This window comes from Heptranchias perlo, chromosome 21 (genome assembly GCF_035084215.1).
Source record: "Heptranchias perlo isolate sHepPer1 chromosome 21, sHepPer1.hap1, whole genome shotgun sequence".
Taxonomy (NCBI): Eukaryota; Metazoa; Chordata; class Chondrichthyes; order Hexanchiformes; family Hexanchidae; genus Heptranchias; species Heptranchias perlo.
In genome coordinates this window covers 13,107,090-13,124,580 of record NC_090345.1, presented here as the reverse complement: position 1 = coordinate 13,124,580, position 17,491 = coordinate 13,107,090, and the positions used below count along the sequence as shown (strand labels likewise).

Here is a 17,491-nt window from a genome sequence, read left to right as displayed (position 1 = left end):
ATTAAAAAAACAATGCTCAAGACAGCCATGATTTTGTACCTCTTTCTTTCAAAGATGTTTATATGTTACCTGTTTGAGACTCAATGTTTGGTATTTTTCAAAAGCCTCCTGTGGCAACGAGCCCAATTCTCTGATTTTCTTCATGCATTCCTCTTTTTTCTTGAGCAGCATGCCCTGCCGGTTTGTCATCTTCTCCAGCTCCTTGGTGTCATGGTTAATGGCATCCATGTGATCTTTCTCCATGTTTTTCCAGCGGTCCATGCTTTTCTGACGATCTTTGGTTTCTGCTTCTGTTTTGTCTATCAAACCGTCCAGTTCTGTAACATATGTGTGTTATTTTAGCACAGAAGATTTTTTTTTGGAGTGGGGAGGAAAAAAAAGAGAAACTGGAAACAACTTATCTTAAGCAAATCTGTCAAATATTCAATATGTCTGGTACATTCACCCTAATGCAATTTGTGTGTGAATATTAATAATGAAATTACTGGCTGTTAATAGTTAACATTCACGAACTAATCTTATATTTAGGCAATGACAAATCATGGACTGTGACTCACAGAGTAATAACACCAGCTGCTACAGTCACAAAATGCTTAATGCATATCTGTGCACTCAAGTTAGTTTAATTGCACTAAAAAAAAAATTTGATCCATGGCCCTATAAAGGCAATATAAACTATAGGGCCCATGCCTGTCTATATCCTCTTGAAGTCTATCACTATCCTCCTCACTGTTCACTACACTTCCAAGTTGTGTGTCACCTGCAAATTTGGAAATTGGGCCCTGTACATCCAAGTCCAAGTCAATAATATGTCAAGAAAAGCAGTGGTCCTAGTACCGACCCCTGGGGACACCACTGTACACCTCCCTCCAGTCTGAAAAACAACCATTCACCACTACCGTTTCCTATTACTTAGCCAATTCTGTATCCATGCTGCTACTGCCCCTCTTATTCCATGGGCTTCAATCTTGAAGACAAGCCTATTATGCGGCACTTTATCAAACACCTTTTGAAAGTCCATATACACGTCAACTGCATTGCCTTCATCTACCCTCTCTGTTACCTCATCAAAAAAACTCAATCAGGTTAGTTAAACACAATTTGCCTTTAACAAATCCGTGCTGGCTTTCCCTAATCAATCTACACTTGTCCAAGTGACTGCTAATTCTGTCCTGGATTATCGTTTCTAAAATTTTCCCCACCACCGAGGTTAAACTGACTGACCTGTAGTTGCTGGGTTTATCCTTACACCCTTTTCTGAACAAGGGTGTAACATTCGCAATTTCAGTCCTCTGGCACCACTCCCATATCTAAGGATGTTTGGAAGATTACAGCCAGTACCTCCGCAATTTCCACCCTTATTTCCCTCAGCAACCTAAGATGCATCCCATCTGGACTGGGTGACTTATCTACTTTAAGTACAGCCGGCCTTTCCAGTACCACCTCCATTAATTTTTAGCCCATCCAGTATCTCAACTACATCTTCCTTGACTGAGAATCTGACAGCACCTTCTTCCTTGGTAAAGACAGCTGCAAAATACTCATTTAGTACCTCGGCCATGTCCTCTGCCTCCATGAGTAGATCTCTTTTTTGGTCTCTAATCGGCCCCACTCCTCCTCTTACTACCCTTGTACTGTTTACATGCCTATAGAAGACACTTATATTCCCTTTTATGTTGGCCGCCAGTCTATTCTCATACTCTCTCTTTGCTCCTCTTATTTCCTTTTTCACTTCCCCACTGAACTTTCTATTTTCAGCCTGGTTCTCACTTGTGTTATCAACCCGACATCTGTCATACACCCCCTTTTTTCTGCTTCATCTTGTTCTCTATCTCTTTTGTTATCCAGGGAGCTCTGACTTTAGTCGCCCCACCTTTCTGCCTCGTGGTAATGTATCTAGACTGTACCTGAACCATCTCCTCCTTAAAGGTTGTCCATTGTTCAATTACAGTTTTGCCTGCCAATCTTTAATTCCAATTTACCGGGGCTAGGTCTGTTCGCATCCCACCGAAATTGGCCCTCCTCCAATTGAGTATTTTTACTTTAGAGTGGTCCATGTCCTTTTCCATAGCTAATCTAAACCTTATGATACTATGATTGCTGTTCCCTAAATGTTCCCCCACTGACACTTGCTCCACTTGGCCCACCTCATTCCCCAAAACCAAATCCAGTGATGCCTCCTTCCTGTTGGGCTGGAAACGTACTAATTAAGAAATTTCTTCTGAACACTCTTCAAAAATTGCTCCCCCTCTTTGCCCCTTATATTGTTACTATCCCAGCCTATATTAGGACAGTTGAAGTCCCCCGTTATCAATGCTCTATGGCTTTTACACCTCTCTGTAATTTCCCTGCCAATTTGTTCCTCTGTATCCTTCCCACTAGTTGGTGGCCTATAGAATACACCCAGTAGTGTAATGGCACTTCTTTTGTTTCTTAACTCTAACCAAATAGATTCTGTCCATGACCTCTCCAGGACATCCTTTCTCTCGAGCACTGCAATATTCTCCTTAATCAATACTGCCACACCCCCTCTTTTCTTTCCTTCCTTATCTTTCCTTATGTTGCACTAAGTCCCGCTCACCCTTCACCTCTGTCCTCACCGACCTACACTGTCCCCGGTCCAAGCGCCTCAAATTTTAAAATGTCACCCTTGTATGAAATCTCTTAATGGCCTCGCTCCTTCCCATTTTTGTAACCTCCTGCAGGCCTACAATCCCCTCCCCCGAACTCTCCTTTTTTCTGACTTTGGTGTCTCGTGTTTCCCCCTCTCCCTTCACCCCACCACTCGCAGCCATGCCTTTAGCCACCTAGCCCCACACTCTAGAATTCCCACCCAAATCCCTCTCCTCCTTTAAGACCCTCCTTAAAATCCACCCCATTTGAGCAAGTTTTTGATCACGCCTCTTCTTTGGCTCATTGTCTATTTTTAAAATTATGCCGCTGTGAAGCCGTTGGGATGTTTTTCTATGTTAAAAGCGCTATATAAATGCAACTTGTTGCCGCCATTAATTAGTAATCCCACCTACCCACAAAATCCCTCAATCCTATCTTTATCCCAGGAGTGTATTTCAATTAAACCCCCACTAAGAACTAATCCACTGCACCACTCAATCCCATTTTGAGATGGCAAGTTAAGGATTTCTCCTTCAATTAAAGCAATCAGATCCTGCTAGGCACAAAGGTTGCAATTTAAACATATTAAAAGAGGCACAAAAAACTAAGCACTTAAAACTGTTCTAACCTTCTGCACGTGCTGTGGTGTCCTTCACGCGCTTGTTAATGTTCTCTAGTTCAGAGGTTGTGGCATTTAGAATGGTGTTGCCTTCAGTTTCTCTCAGGTCATTTAATTCCTAAGTAAAGGAAGTACAACACACAATCAAGTTAATTAAAGCCCAATACCCTTTCTGTTTGATTTGTAATGCGAAGGAGCAAGGCCAATTCCAATATGGTATGGCTGCTCATAATACAACAAACAAAACAAAATCAAAGTCAAACCAGGGATTTCCAGTGAGCTTTACACAAAGACTTCACTCCAGGTTTAAATTTGTAGTGTAAACCCCTCACAGCAGTGTTAAAGCTTTGTCCTTATGAAACAGTATTGAATTTTTTTTTGAGGGCAGGGTTGAGGGAAGGAAGAATTTTTTTGTTGCTGTTGAGTAGGGATATTTTTAAATACAGGATTTCAGTGTTAAGGAACAGAACATTCTATTACTTTGAAGTTGTGCATCAGGATCAAGCACTCCCAAGTCAGGTATAATAAAACTTTTATGTCACAGGGTAAAACTATTCGCTCGTTACGGTGAAAATTTTTGATCCTCTTAAATTAGCCATTCATGTGACTGCTAATTAGTAGTGAATTATGGGACATCACATCATGGACTTGAATTCATTAGGAACTGCCAAAACCATTTCATTTAGAAACTCTTACAACCATTAGTGAGAAGAGAATTCAATCACTTCAGTCTAAACTGGATCCAAACTAATGTCCCTGAAGTAAACAACCATGTTCTAATTCACTGTGCCACCAAGTCACAGAATCAGTTTGATATATGTTACTGCATCATGCGTACAGTGTAACCACCTTTGATCTATGTTAGTCATACCCAAACCAGAGATACCAGGTTAACAGTGCAGTAGCATGTCATGGTACTAACATTTATTCTATATATGGCTTAATTCAAAGGCCATAGGCTTGTAATGCAGGCAATTATTTTGACTACAAATGTCAAATGGGACTTAAACCCTTGAAACACTGGCATGTGTCAGGGTCATGGACAGAGATCAGGCTAACTAACTGGGACATGCTACTTTGGAGATTTGTCAAGCTGATTAAAACTTACAAGAATGTCATTAGATTCTTGGCCTAATCCTTCTCCAAGCCATGTAAAATAACTGCATGTAATTTCAAAATCTGTTATTGTACAAATCTCTAGTATTGTAACCAATTATCCAAAACGGCTACTTTACCTGCTCAACCTGGTCCAAGCGCTTTCTTAAATTTTCACTGAGATACGTCTCCAATCTGGTCATTATACCTTCCAACTTAATTCTTTCATTTAATAGCTGTCGGTTATCCTAAAAGGGTAAACAAATTTTTTTTTTTTAAAAATCAATCAATCTGGCCAAAAACAAATGTAAGATCAATGCTGACTTCAAATTCTTTTCGGCCTCTGCCAATAGAGCTCTTTCAAGCTATCATCCACAGGTATAAGATGCATAAAACCACCAGGCAGGATACCTTCCACTACTCCTTCACATTTCAAGCGATTCTTGAACAATATACTATGTCTGATGAATGCAATGTCCTCCATTCTCAATAGGCATCACTGGATGCCTTTCGTGAATGGTGGACACCGCATGGAAAATTGATTATAGTTTTGATGTGATTTAATTTTTTTTTGTTAGTTATATTGTTTAGAACTAGTTTGGGTAGACCATCTCTCCCTGAGCTTTTAATGCTATTGTCCTTTTAAGGGAAGCAACAACTTGCATTTTATATAGTGCCTTTAACGTGCGATAAGATCCCTCGGCTAACCTAAAATATTATACAAGTTTACTACTACGTATTCTTATATACCCTCAAATGAACCCCAACCCCAGGTGTGTAAGACATCAGCTATTACTTCTAAAACCATGTTGACTGTTCCCTATATTACCAGTGCTTTTTAAATGTTCATTTATAGCATCTCAGAATGCCCTCAAGCATTTTTCCCCATTATGGATGATAGCTTCTCTCTAAACAGGCTAATTCACCCAAGTAAGGATTCCTTGAAAACGAAAAAATAATTTTGTTAATATGGATGAACTCAATAGGCAATTATCCCTCTCTGATAGTTCTTAAGGGTCACTCTCCCTTTTGACCACACTGAGAAAATTCTCCTCAACCCCAATTTGAAGCAAAACTAAAATTAAAGCTGAAATTTGAAAGCAGTCCGACAAGATCAGGAAAAAAGTTGACTTTCTACATTTCCGAACACCATACCTGTTGGAGCTGTCGGATCTCATCGTTGAGTGCATCAACTCGTTTTTGATCATCCAAGCTAAGCTGTGAGAGCAGGTCTGTACCAAGCTCAGCTTTTAGAGACTCCCGTGTTGACTCCATAGCATGCAAACTGGCCTCCAGACTCTGCAAACTTCGTTGCTTTATAAATAAAATGAAAAATTGCCATTACTCAATTATTACCTTGCTATACCTATCTCCCTTTTAAGTGCTGAATGACATTTACAACTTTCAACAAAAGTAACACATCAGTGTCACGTGCAAAGTTAGCTACTGAAAATGTTGGCCAAGACAGTCAAGAATTCTTTTCTTTTATCAAATGTGCATTTTTAATGAACAAACTGCAACAAATTATCATTCAAATCCACAACAGTACCTACCACTAACTGAATTAAACATTTTAGGTGCATTTACTATTAGTATAAAACAAATAAAATCAGTTGCTTCTTCTTCCTTTCCCCCCCAAAAACAGATGATCCATTACCGTAAGCCATTATAGCATGGTGTGGTTTTAGTTGCATGAAGTAATTTGACATTGCGCACTGGGTGTCAAGACCAAGGATAATATTCAGATCAAGCATGCTTAGAGGCTGGGGCAAAGGGAAGGGGTGAGGGAAGGAGGATGATGGGAGGAGGAAGGTGATAGTTAGCCAGAAAGCCCGAATGCTCTTCAGCGGTGGTGGTCCTGGGCCAAAATGCTGCCCCGTGGAGTTAAGGCGGGGTAAGCAGGTCTTATATCATTATAAAAGCAATGTTGACTGGCTTGATAACCAGATCTGATCAGTACTTCCAAGTTGTCCGTGGACTGGTACCTTAGGCATGAAGGTTTTCTCGGACTGCTGCCTCTTCTCTTTCAACATCTTCATCTCTGACAGAATACTGTCTCGTGATGCTTTAAACTTTCTCTGTTGTGTTTCAATCTGCTGCATTTGGTTCATCAACTGGTCAATCTCATTATTAATCTGTACACTGTGCTAAGGAACAACATCTCCACCATAGTGTCAAAAGAACATCTTCAGCAGCCTGCTATCAACTGACTTTCTTAGTTGTATAAATAATGCAAAAGCATTTTAAACTGTCAAATAAATTCCTTGGTATTTCAGATAAGATTCTTAATACACATAAGTGAACAAGGAAGCACTGGTCCCTTTTATAATTTAGCTGGCACTATTCCGTAGTGACAACACACGTTAAAAACGTTAATGAAAACGTTAAAATATTTTACCAGTTCAATCATTCTTTCAAACTGTTGGCATGTATTACTAAATGTGGGAAAACAACTGTTTCAACTACCTCCCCCATCCTATGTTCTTTTTTGGTCCTGTACTTTGACCTCTCATTTATCTCAGCATCTGTCAGTGCAGGAGGCTGCCAAAGCATCAAATTTTTAAACAGATGAGAAGTTACCAAAAGCATCACATCTTAGGTGGGCAGGGAGAGGCAACATTGGGATTCAAGTGGAGAGGTAGAAACAGAGCATCAGAACTTGTTTTGCAAAGGGTAAGAGCCTGAGGGAACAGCTTATTGTGATAGACATTGACTCCAGCCTCAAGAGGATCTAAAACAGCACCATCACCTTCTATCTTGCTTTTAAGAACCCAAAATGAGTAACTCCTATGACAAATGCATAGCCTTGGTCATAGTTATCTGATCTAGGATGCTTGATGCCACAAATGGATAACCATTCCCCAGTACTGGCGCCCTCACTTTGATAATCCGTTGCTCCAATTGGTTCCCTTTAATATTTTACATACATTGGCAACTTTGCCCAAACTATTATCTAATTCAAAAGTAACAGAACAAGTTGCTATTATTATTTAATGTTTAGTACACGTTAAGTAACCTTGATGTAAATTAAAATATTCACTTATATTTACATGTTTGAAGAAACATTTTCTGTGAACCGTACATCTCATTAGCTCAAACATCCACAAAGTCAATTACTGTTATTTTCAGAAAACGCAATGTGATTTGCGGAGTATTGTGTCATATCTGCATTTTGTTTGTCCTAAGTTGAAGACATTAATTTAGGATGAATCATGCGGATCTGAAAAGTCTTGTATACAGCTGTGTACTCATTATCATCAGCAGAAAAGCAAAGGCCATAATGACATATCACACTGACTCACTGCTATTAGGGAGTCCAGTTTTTACAAACTGATAAAAATCATCTTTTCACACTGCATATTTCCAAGAAAACCAGCAGTGAAATGTCACTGAAGCCTGGGTGAATAATGTTTTCTTTTTGTTTCCTTCCCGCCCCCACTCTTCTAGAAAGACTACCCTGTAATGAAGGAATCAGCAAGGACTTGTACAGATCATATGCTATAGGTTAATCCAGCGTTCATTTGTTAATCAACAGACATTTCTACACCACTTTCTACATCTAGTTACAACTGCACAAAATTAATATTTAAAAACACAATTAAAGCAACTCTTTCAGAAAAAATCTTCCCCGTAAAACAAACTCATTTCTCAGGGTCAAATACTTGTGCTTTTGAGAATAAGGAAATCACAGAACAGTCGCAACAATGTCACCATACTTAAATATCTGAATTTTCAGGTGCACCAGAAGCACTGGGTTGGCACGTATACAGAGTGCAAACACAGAAAATAAAGTTGCTCATAGCTAAACCTACATATAGAATAATTTTACATCTACTTGTAAGTTAGCAACAAAAACAGATTTGACCCTAATTTATGCATCGACTTCAGACATCTATATATAAACATTAAGCAGAAATTAACTAAGATCAGCGAAGAATATGGTCTTCTGTGTAGTTACCACTTTCCTCGGACTTTAAAGAATAATCAGATATAGGATTTCTGAAGGATATTTTCAATGTTTCTACGGAGATTTTCATTCAGTTTTGCTTCCAGTTCAGTCAGTTCTTCCTCTGCCTTTCGTGCATCCTTCTGAAGCTCTAGTCTTGATTTTCGAGTGTCGTAATAGCCACCAGTAAGTGCACCACGGTGACTAACCTGGTCACCTAGGAGGAATTGAACAACATTTATTGCCACTGAGAAACATCAAAGGTAAGCCACAAATCTTACAGCATGATGTAGGCATTTTAGATCAGGACACACAACAGTCTTTCAAAAACCTAGAAAAGAGAGGTTATATAGAAAAGTAACTCGGGCTGACAGGGAAGAAAGCAGCTCTGGGCCTCAGGTGGGCAGAGTAGTGGAATCTTAATGAGCGTGCTGAATTGGGCTTAAAAGGAAGCTGTTTTGACAAGAGCTGTGCATAAAATTTATATTGAAGTGAGTTGACGTGATAACTCCGTAGGAAAGAATTACAGCCAGCACAGCAAGCAGAATAATACTTATTGTATGAATCTTCAATTCTATTACAATACATTCCTTTATGAATTGATTACAGTTGTGCTGGAGGTGGTGCATGGGCAAATTAAGGTACTGCAAGATTTGGGTTTACAAGGTTTATGACTGACCTTCAATACCAGCTAAAATAACATGTTACTTTGTTGGGCAGGAAAATGATAATCTACATCCCAGAGTACTAAAGTGGCCCTGGCAATAGTGGATGCATTGGTGATCATCTTCCAAAATTCTATAGACTCTGGAACAGTTCCTACAGATTGGAGGGTGGCAAATGTAACCCCACTATTTAAGAAAGGAGGGAGAGAAAAAAAAACAGGGAATTACAGACCAGTTAGCCTAACATCAGTAGTGGGGAAAATGCTAGAGTCTATTATAAAAGATGTGATAACAGAACACTTGGAGGGCATTAACGAGATTGGACAGAGTCAGCATAGGTTTATGAAAGGGAAATCATGCTTAACAAATCTACTGGAGTTTTTTGAGGATGTAACTAGTAGAATAGATAGGGGAGAACCAGTGGATGTGGTGTATTTAGATCTTCAGAAGGCTTTTGATACAGTCCCACATAAGAGGTTAGTGTGCAAAATTAAAGCACATGGGATTGGGGGGAATATACTAGCATGGATTGAGAATTGGTTGACAGACAGGAAAGAGAGAGTAGGAATAAACGAGTCTTTTTCCGGGTGGCAGGCAGTGACCAGTGGGGTACCGCAGGGATCGGTGCTTGGGCCCCAGCTATTCACAATATATATCAATGATTTGGATGAGGGAACTAAATGTAACATTTCCAAGTTTGCAGACAACACAAAGCTGGGGTGGAATGTAAGCTGTGAGGAGGATGCAAAGAGACTCCAATGTGATTTAGACAAGTTGGGTGTGTGGGCAAGAACATGGCAGATGCAGTATAACGTGGATAAATGTGAGGTTATCCACTTTGGTTGTAAAAACAGAAAGGCAGATTATCTGAATGGTGACAGACTGGGAAAAGGGGAGGTGCAACGGGACCTGGGTGTCCTCGTACATCAGTCGCTGAAAGCGAGCATTCAGGTACAGCTAGCAGTTAGGAAGGCGAATAGTATGTTGGCCTTCATTGCAAGAGGATGTGAGTACAGAAGCAGGGATGTCTTACTGCAGTTATACAGGGCCTTGGTGAGACCACATCTGGAGTACTGTGTGCAGTTTTGGTCTCCTTATCTGAGGAGGGATTTCCTTGCCATGCAGTGCAACAAAGGTTTACCAGACTGATTCCTGGGATGGCAGGACTGACGTATGAGGAGAGATTAGGTCGACTAGGCCTATATTCACGAGAGTTCAGAAGAATGAGGGGCGATCTCATCGAAACATATAAAATTCTAACAGGACTAGACAGACTAGATGCAGGGAGCATGTTCCCAATGGCTGGGGAGTCCAGAACCAGGGGTCATAGTCTCAGGATACGGGGTGCGCCATTTGGAACAGAGATGGAGAAATTTCTTCACTCAGAGGGTGGTGAACCTGTGGAATTCTCTACCACAGAAGGCAGTGGGGGCCAAGTCATTAGATGTATTCAAGAAGGAGATAGATATATTTCTTAATGCTAAAGGGATCAAGGGATATGGGGAAAAAGCGGGAACAGGGTACTGAGTGAGACGATCAGCTATGATCATTTTGAATGGCGGAGCAGGCCCGAAGGGCCGAATGGCCTACTCTTGCTCCTATTTTCTACGTTTCTATGAAAGCAGTGGTTGAACCTGGAAACATAATCAGCAAATAATTCTGAAATAACACCCAGTTGGCTGACTTACAAGGATTGATTTTCTGAATGCACGCTCCTACCATAGAGCCTCTCTGCTGGGAGCATGCATCAGAAAATTGCAGGTGCACGCCCCACGATTTTTCAACCCTGTAGTGTCAAATCATTTTTTAACCCTATAGTGTCATAGTGTGCAGTTAGTTGCAGAGCTAGCTACAAGATCTAGATTATGAAACAGGGCACAAAGAACAAAATATAGTGCAAGAGATAGGACTGGAAGTGAAAAAGATCTAATAGATTAGCTGAATTACCAGGATGATCAGGGATACAGATAAGCTGACTGTTCAGAATAGTATAGGATTCAACTTTAGTACCAGCCTGATCAGTAGAAAAGCAGCAGAGCCATTGCTGATATAGAAAATTGAAGTTAGCAAGAATGCTAATTTCAGGGGATGGGGAAGAGATTCAATTTTACTTGACAAGGAATTGAAAAAGCTTTTGAACAGTTATCAATGTTTGAGAAAATAATAGTAACAGCAAATCAATTTTGAGAGGAAAGGTATTTTCAGCCATAGAAGATCACTCAAATGATGGAAAGGAACCAAGGTAAGCAGCAGAGATAACAAATACATCATCTTTAGGTCAGAAGCTAGAGAAGGAATTACAAGAAGAAAAATACAAAGGGGCAGGAGTGAAATAAAATTTGGGTTTCAATGAGATTAGGATTTGACAGTAGAATTACTAGAAATGAAGCCATTATGAATGTTGTCATACAAGTACAGTTTTGGGTGTTGCAGTTGTCTTGGCAGGCAGTTATGAATCTTGACATTTTCACTTAGATGGATGGAAGAAAAAGAGTAAGAGGCCATCATTGCTGAAACACCAAAAGGGTCTCGCAGACCACACAGCGTGACAAGCTGCCAATCAAACATAGTGAGCAGTGGTCGCCAAGACATAGTCGAACTGTAAAGATACCCATCCAGTCATAAACCTGCATCACAGCTATGTTAGGATTTTCACTTACAGAAAAGGCAGCTTCCCAAAGTATTACCAATGGACTCAGGCACGTAACATTTAGGTAGCCATGCTGCAGAGCTGTTTGTAGCCATAATACCCTCAATAGAACCAACCCTCCTAGCACCTCAAGCAGTGATGGAGCAGGTGAAAAAACTGGAAAAAGAGATAAGGGGCTAAATATTTAAGCCATTTGCTATGAATGGGCGAGAAAATCTAGCCCAAGGAACCAAAAGGTGGAAGGAGGAGAAAAAGTAAAGTTCAAGTGTAGTTACAAGAGCGAGGCTGGGAAGTGGGAAAAACAAAGTCTCAGAATCAACTACTATACCATTGTGGAACTTAGTGGAGGAATTTTCAATTTGCCACCGGGTCATTAATCTCCATTGAAATCAGGTGGTTTTTATAACCGATCCCCAACGGTAGTTTTATGCCTGGGCGGCAAGTTAAAAACCTACCCCAGTGTCTATGAGAGGTAGCATTAGTACAAAACAAGATGGTCCAAGAATATCTACCACTTATTTGCACAAAAGATTTTCTCTCTCTCTCTCTCTCTCTCTCTTTCTTTCTTTCTCTAGGGCAAGAGGTGCAATGCCTATATGGACAGCTCACAGTGGCAGGTCGGATGAGGGACACCCAATGCAAATTAGGATGCTTACCACAAAAAAAATTACAATGGGGCAGTGTAATGAAAGCGCCAACAGCTTACTGCACCACTGACTTTGTACGTGAGTTTTCGCTCACTGTGATTATCTTCAACAACAGCTTGCATTTATATAGCGCTTATAACATAGTAAAACATCCCACAGCGCTTCACAGCAGCGTTATCAGACAAAATTCGGCACTGAGCCACATAGAGATATTAGGACAAGTGAGCAGGTGGTCAAAGAGGTAGGTTTTAAGGAGTGACTTAAAGGAGAGAGGGGTAACAAGGTGGAGGGGCTTAGGGAGGGAATTCCAGAGCTTAGGGCCTAGGCAGCTGAAGAAATGGCCGCCAACGATACAGTGCAGGAAATAGAGGATGCGCAAGAGACCAGAATTGGAGGAGCGCAAAGATCTTAGAGGGTTGTAGGGCTGGAGGAGGTTACAGAGATGGGGATGGGCAAGACCATGGAGGGATTTCAGGACTACTTGGGACAAGCATTTTCCAAACTAACTTGTTTTTCCAAGGTAGAGAAGCTGTTGAGTTTCCCCTAGGTTTTGGGGAAAGCATTCAGAGCTGGATTAGCAAGAAAGCTGCTCAGAAGACGCCCTAGTAAGAACGGGATATGACGCTCGACTCATCGATCGACAGTTCCGACGGGCCACAGCGAAAAATCGCACAGACCTCCTCAGGAGACTAACACGGGACGCAACCAACAGAGTACCCTTTGTCGTCCAGTACTTCCCCGGAGCGGAGAAACTACGCCATGTTCTCCGCAGCCTTCAACATGTCATCAATGACGACGAACACCTCGCTATGGCCATCCCCACACCTCCACTACTCGCCTTTAAACAGCCACCCAACCTCAAACAGACCATAGTTCGCAGCAAATTACCTAGCTTTCAAGAGAACAGCGTCCACGACACCACACAACCCTGCCACGGTAACCTCTGCAAGACATGCCAGATCATCGACACAGATACCACCATCACACGAGAGGACACCACCCACCAGGTGCATGGTTCATACTCCTGTGATTCGGCCAACGTTGTCTACCTCATACGTTGCAGGAAAGGATGCCCCAGAGCATGGTACATTGGCGAGACCATGCAGACGCTGCGACAACGGATGAACGGACACCGCGCAACAATCACCAAACAGGAGGGTTCCCTCCCAGTCGGGGAACACTTCAGCAGTCAAGGACATTCAGCCACCGACCTTCGGGTAAGCGTACTCCAAGGCGGCCTTCGAGACACACGACAACGCAAAATCGTCGAGCAGAAATTGATAGCCAAGCTCCGCACCCATGAGGACGGCCTCAACCGGGATCTTGGGTTCATGTCACGCTACACGTTACCCCACCAGCGAACAAATGTTATCTGTTTTTAATATAACGGGTAAGTTGCTGTCTTTTCTGTGTTTCTACCTCTCTATCTCTGTTTTTTTTTGGTGATTTGTATATTCGGAGACCTTGCAGGTAACACCTGTCTGTCTGCACACTGATTGCCTTGGCAACGGGCAGTTGAAAAAACTGTCTGTAATCACCAAGCATTGTTCTGTGATTTATAAATGCGATTTCATTTCGAGGATTTCATTTCCAACAACGTTCACCTGAGGAAGGAGGAAGCCTCCGAAAGCTTGTGAATTTAAAATAAAATTGCTGGACTATAACTTGGTGTTGTAAAATTGTTTACAATAATATACTTACACATCTTTACAGTACAATACTGTTACAGGTTAAGGCTCCCATCACCCCTCGAATTACATTTGTCTGCATTCCCTTAGCAGTTGCTCAAAAACAAATTTTCAATGCTTAGCTTATGTCCAACATGATTAGTCAACCGTGTACCAAGCTTTGCTAAGTTGTGGGTGGAGGGTGGCTTGCAGGATACACAGCTATAACGTCCAAGGCAGAAGTCAAAGGGCCCGATTTTAGCAGGCCTGCGGGTTCTCGGCGGATGGGCTAGCGGGTGCGTGGGTAACGCGCCCGGTGAAATTAGTGGGTTGCCCGCGCGATCGTAGCAGGCAAACCACTAATTGGAGCCACTGACCTGCTCCTCCGGGTTCCCCGATGCTGATCTGCGCGTCGGGCGGGCTGCACATGCGCAGTAAGATCTGTCAGCTGGAGGCGCTCTATTTAAAGGGGCAGTCCTCCACTGACAGATGCTGCAACCAATAGCAAAGATGACTGCATGGAGCAGCCCAGGGGGAAGGCTGCTCCCAGTTTAATGATGCCTCACCCAGGTATCAATACATGGGGTGAGGAGGAGGGGGAGGACAGAGATCTTCCCCCCCGGCGGCCGGGAGGAAGCGGCCCGCCTCCGCCACCAGGAAGGCCTGGCTCGAGGTGGCAGAGGGGGTCACCTGCGCCACCAACATATCGCCCACCTGCACACAGTGCAGGAGGCGCTCCAATGACCTCAGTAGGTCAGCCACAGTGAGTACACGTAGTCTTTCCCCTACACTCCGTCTGCCACATCACTCCCCCCACCCCACATCTCCTTCGGCACTGCCAACACTACTCTGTCACATCACCCCTCATACCCACTCAAACCCCATCCTCATCTTACCTGCACCTACTCACCTCGCCAGTACTCACCCCGCCACTACCACGCAACCCAATCCTCATACAATCTCATGGCTCTATCCCATACTCACCCTCTCGTGCATCTCTCTCACGGCCAGCCTCACTCAACCTGCCACCACCTGTGCTGCAGCCACAGGGCATGCATCACATATGTGCAGTAGGCAGCGTAAGGCAAACGCGTCGTGAGCATGAAGGGGATGCACAAGGGTGTTTGAGGGTTTGTCATGGTAGTTACTTATATTGAATTAAAGAACAACTCACATCACACATTATATTGGCACCACTACTGCCATGTCTTCGCGAATCCTGTCCGGTTTGTGCAATAATGCCCACTCCTGGGTATCACTATGAGGGCGCACCACTGATGCCACCCATTGTGTCACTGCAGAGTGGGTGTAGGTGTATTTGCAGGGCTCTTCTGCGCAGACGACTGAGAGACATCGGCGATGTCCCCGGTTGCACCCTGGAAGGCTGCGGAGAAGAAGTTCGGGAGGGCAGTGGTGACTTTGACAGCGACAGGTAGGAACGTGGTGCACGGGCCAGCCAGGAGCAGCTCGGCATGAAAGAGGCTGCAGATGTCCACGGCTACATGTCGAGTGACTCTGAGCCTCCGTGTGCACTGCTGCTCAGAGAGGTCCAGGAGGCTGAGCCTCAGTCTGTGGAACCTGTGGCGAGGGTAGTGCCCTCTGCGACGCAACTCTCTCTGCGGTAGCCATCCCTCCTGCTGTACAGGTGGATGTGTCACAGCACTCTGTTGTGGAGCTCCACGTGTCAGAGGTGGACGGCATGGCTGGTGATGCTGTTCGCCCTCCGAGGAGGTCATGACTGCAGCTACGGCGGCCCCCAACCGCAAGATGTACATCTGAGGGGGTCCGCAAGGTAGGTACATGTCTCCGGACCCCGGGGTAAGTGTGCAGGTTGGTGACTTTGACCGTCAGGAGGAGGGTGGTGCAGGCCAAACTTTGTCCCAAGTGACAGAGTGGCCTCCTGCAATGGGTGAGGGTCCTCCCCCCCACCCCCACCTGTCAAATGGACCTTTGCAGCTGCCACAGGCTGACAGCTGCAACACGTCCATTCGAGCTGGGAGTGTTTCCCCCAGTGTGGGAAACAGTCCCATGTTGTTCCAAAATCCCACATAGTCCCTTAATCAGGTCAGTTAATGACCTGAAATACCTAACTAAATATTGTCAAGTGGCATCCCGCTGGCTTTAATTGCCTGCGGGATTCCCACCAGCGGGGGCTGCGCGCGCACGCCGGCGTGTCAGCGGGGAACCCAGAAGTGGGTGGGATCAAGGCGGGATCCGGTCCCACTCCTGGATTTCGCGATTTTCGGGGGCCCCCCCCCCCCGCCGAGAACGCACCCGATAGCGGGTGGTAAAATCGAGCCCAAAGCCTCTGGCTCTTTTCTTTGACTATTACAAAATGGTCCACTTTATCAGATGCTAGTGACAACAACAATTAGTGGTGTCTGCTGCTAAAATACTGAGTTTACACAGCTATTGTAAATGTCAGAAAGTCAATTATAGTCGAGGAACAAAAAAAAATGGAAGCCAAAGGAAAAAAAATACATTTAAAAGCAAAATGGATGTGAACTGTAAACTGCATCAGCCATGCAAACTCAAAATTCTGAGTCTACACACAGCACCACCCTGTAATTTCAACTGAATGGGTTTGATAAATTGCAAGCGAATTTGGGGAAAGATGACAACTTTACACCATTTTGTACTTTTAATTATGTCAAAGTAAAAAATCAAAAAGACTGCTGCACTTTGACAACGATAAATGGATCATCATCTCTAAACATCAACTTGATCTGGAAGAAAATGATGTAATTTCAGCCAGAGAAAATGCACATAAAAACCCATCATCTCTACTGTGAATGAGTCAGCCTGTTCCATCCTCCCACTGATCAGCCAAGCTCTTAACTTCAGGCACAGAGGCAAAACTTTGCAATAACATCTGTGCCCAAGGGATTTGCACATTCAGGTAGTCCCATAAGAATGGTGTCATCACTCCTTACATGATACAATAATGGAAACTACAGTAATCCAGTGTCCATGTGTCACACACAAAAAACCTTAGAATATCGATCTCACTCCAACCAGCTAAGCCTACACTACTACACATCACCGTGAGTCAGAACTGACCCATGCAGCACCTGAGCGTAATCAGCTAACAGAAACAGTACTATGCTGTTCGATGCTGTAAAACTGACTAACCACTAATGATTTTTAAAGTGGGTCCTTCAGCTTACTTTCTAGCACAGACTAGCTGAGCAAATTAATTTGGAAAAATGAATTTAAAAACATATACGTGTCATATCTTGCAATTATAAAGTTCTGTGATTAACAATTTTAATTAACAGATATAATTAGCATTAGCATTTTAATGTATTTTTCATTGCTCAATTCAATGCAATACAACATCTAAACCATGAAAAGTCGGGGTGGCAGGGCGATAAACAAGCACACCGATACGCCAGATTAAATAAACTAATCTCCCATGGTGCTGCTCACGGTGAGTCGGAGGAGACTCTTTCTTAAATGTCTATTGTCTTTGTTTGGTTGCTTGTCTTTCTCATTACCTAGGCTGACACTTCAGTGCAATACCGAGTGAATGCTCCATTATCAGAGGTGCTGCCTTTCAGATGAGATTTTAAAACCAAGGCTCGGGTGC

At 43.0% G+C, this 17,491-nt stretch overlaps 1 protein-coding gene across 1 annotated transcript in view; it reads right to left on the bottom strand.

The window, feature by feature from the left end:
* The window catches only part of smc3 (structural maintenance of chromosomes 3), an 80,617-nt gene that overhangs the window by 15,858 nt on the left and 47,268 nt on the right, over window positions 1-17,491 (bottom strand). The window contains exons 19-24 of the mRNA XM_068002110.1: window positions 8,338-8,490; window positions 6,313-6,464; window positions 5,483-5,641; window positions 4,468-4,575; window positions 3,242-3,350; window positions 70-317 (exon numbers count right to left, since the gene is read on the bottom strand). Of these exons, the coding sequence (XP_067858211.1) occupies window positions 70-317; window positions 3,242-3,350; window positions 4,468-4,575; window positions 5,483-5,641; window positions 6,313-6,464; window positions 8,338-8,490 (929 nt within the window). The remainder of the gene's footprint in view (window positions 1-69; window positions 318-3,241; window positions 3,351-4,467; window positions 4,576-5,482; window positions 5,642-6,312; window positions 6,465-8,337; window positions 8,491-17,491) is intronic.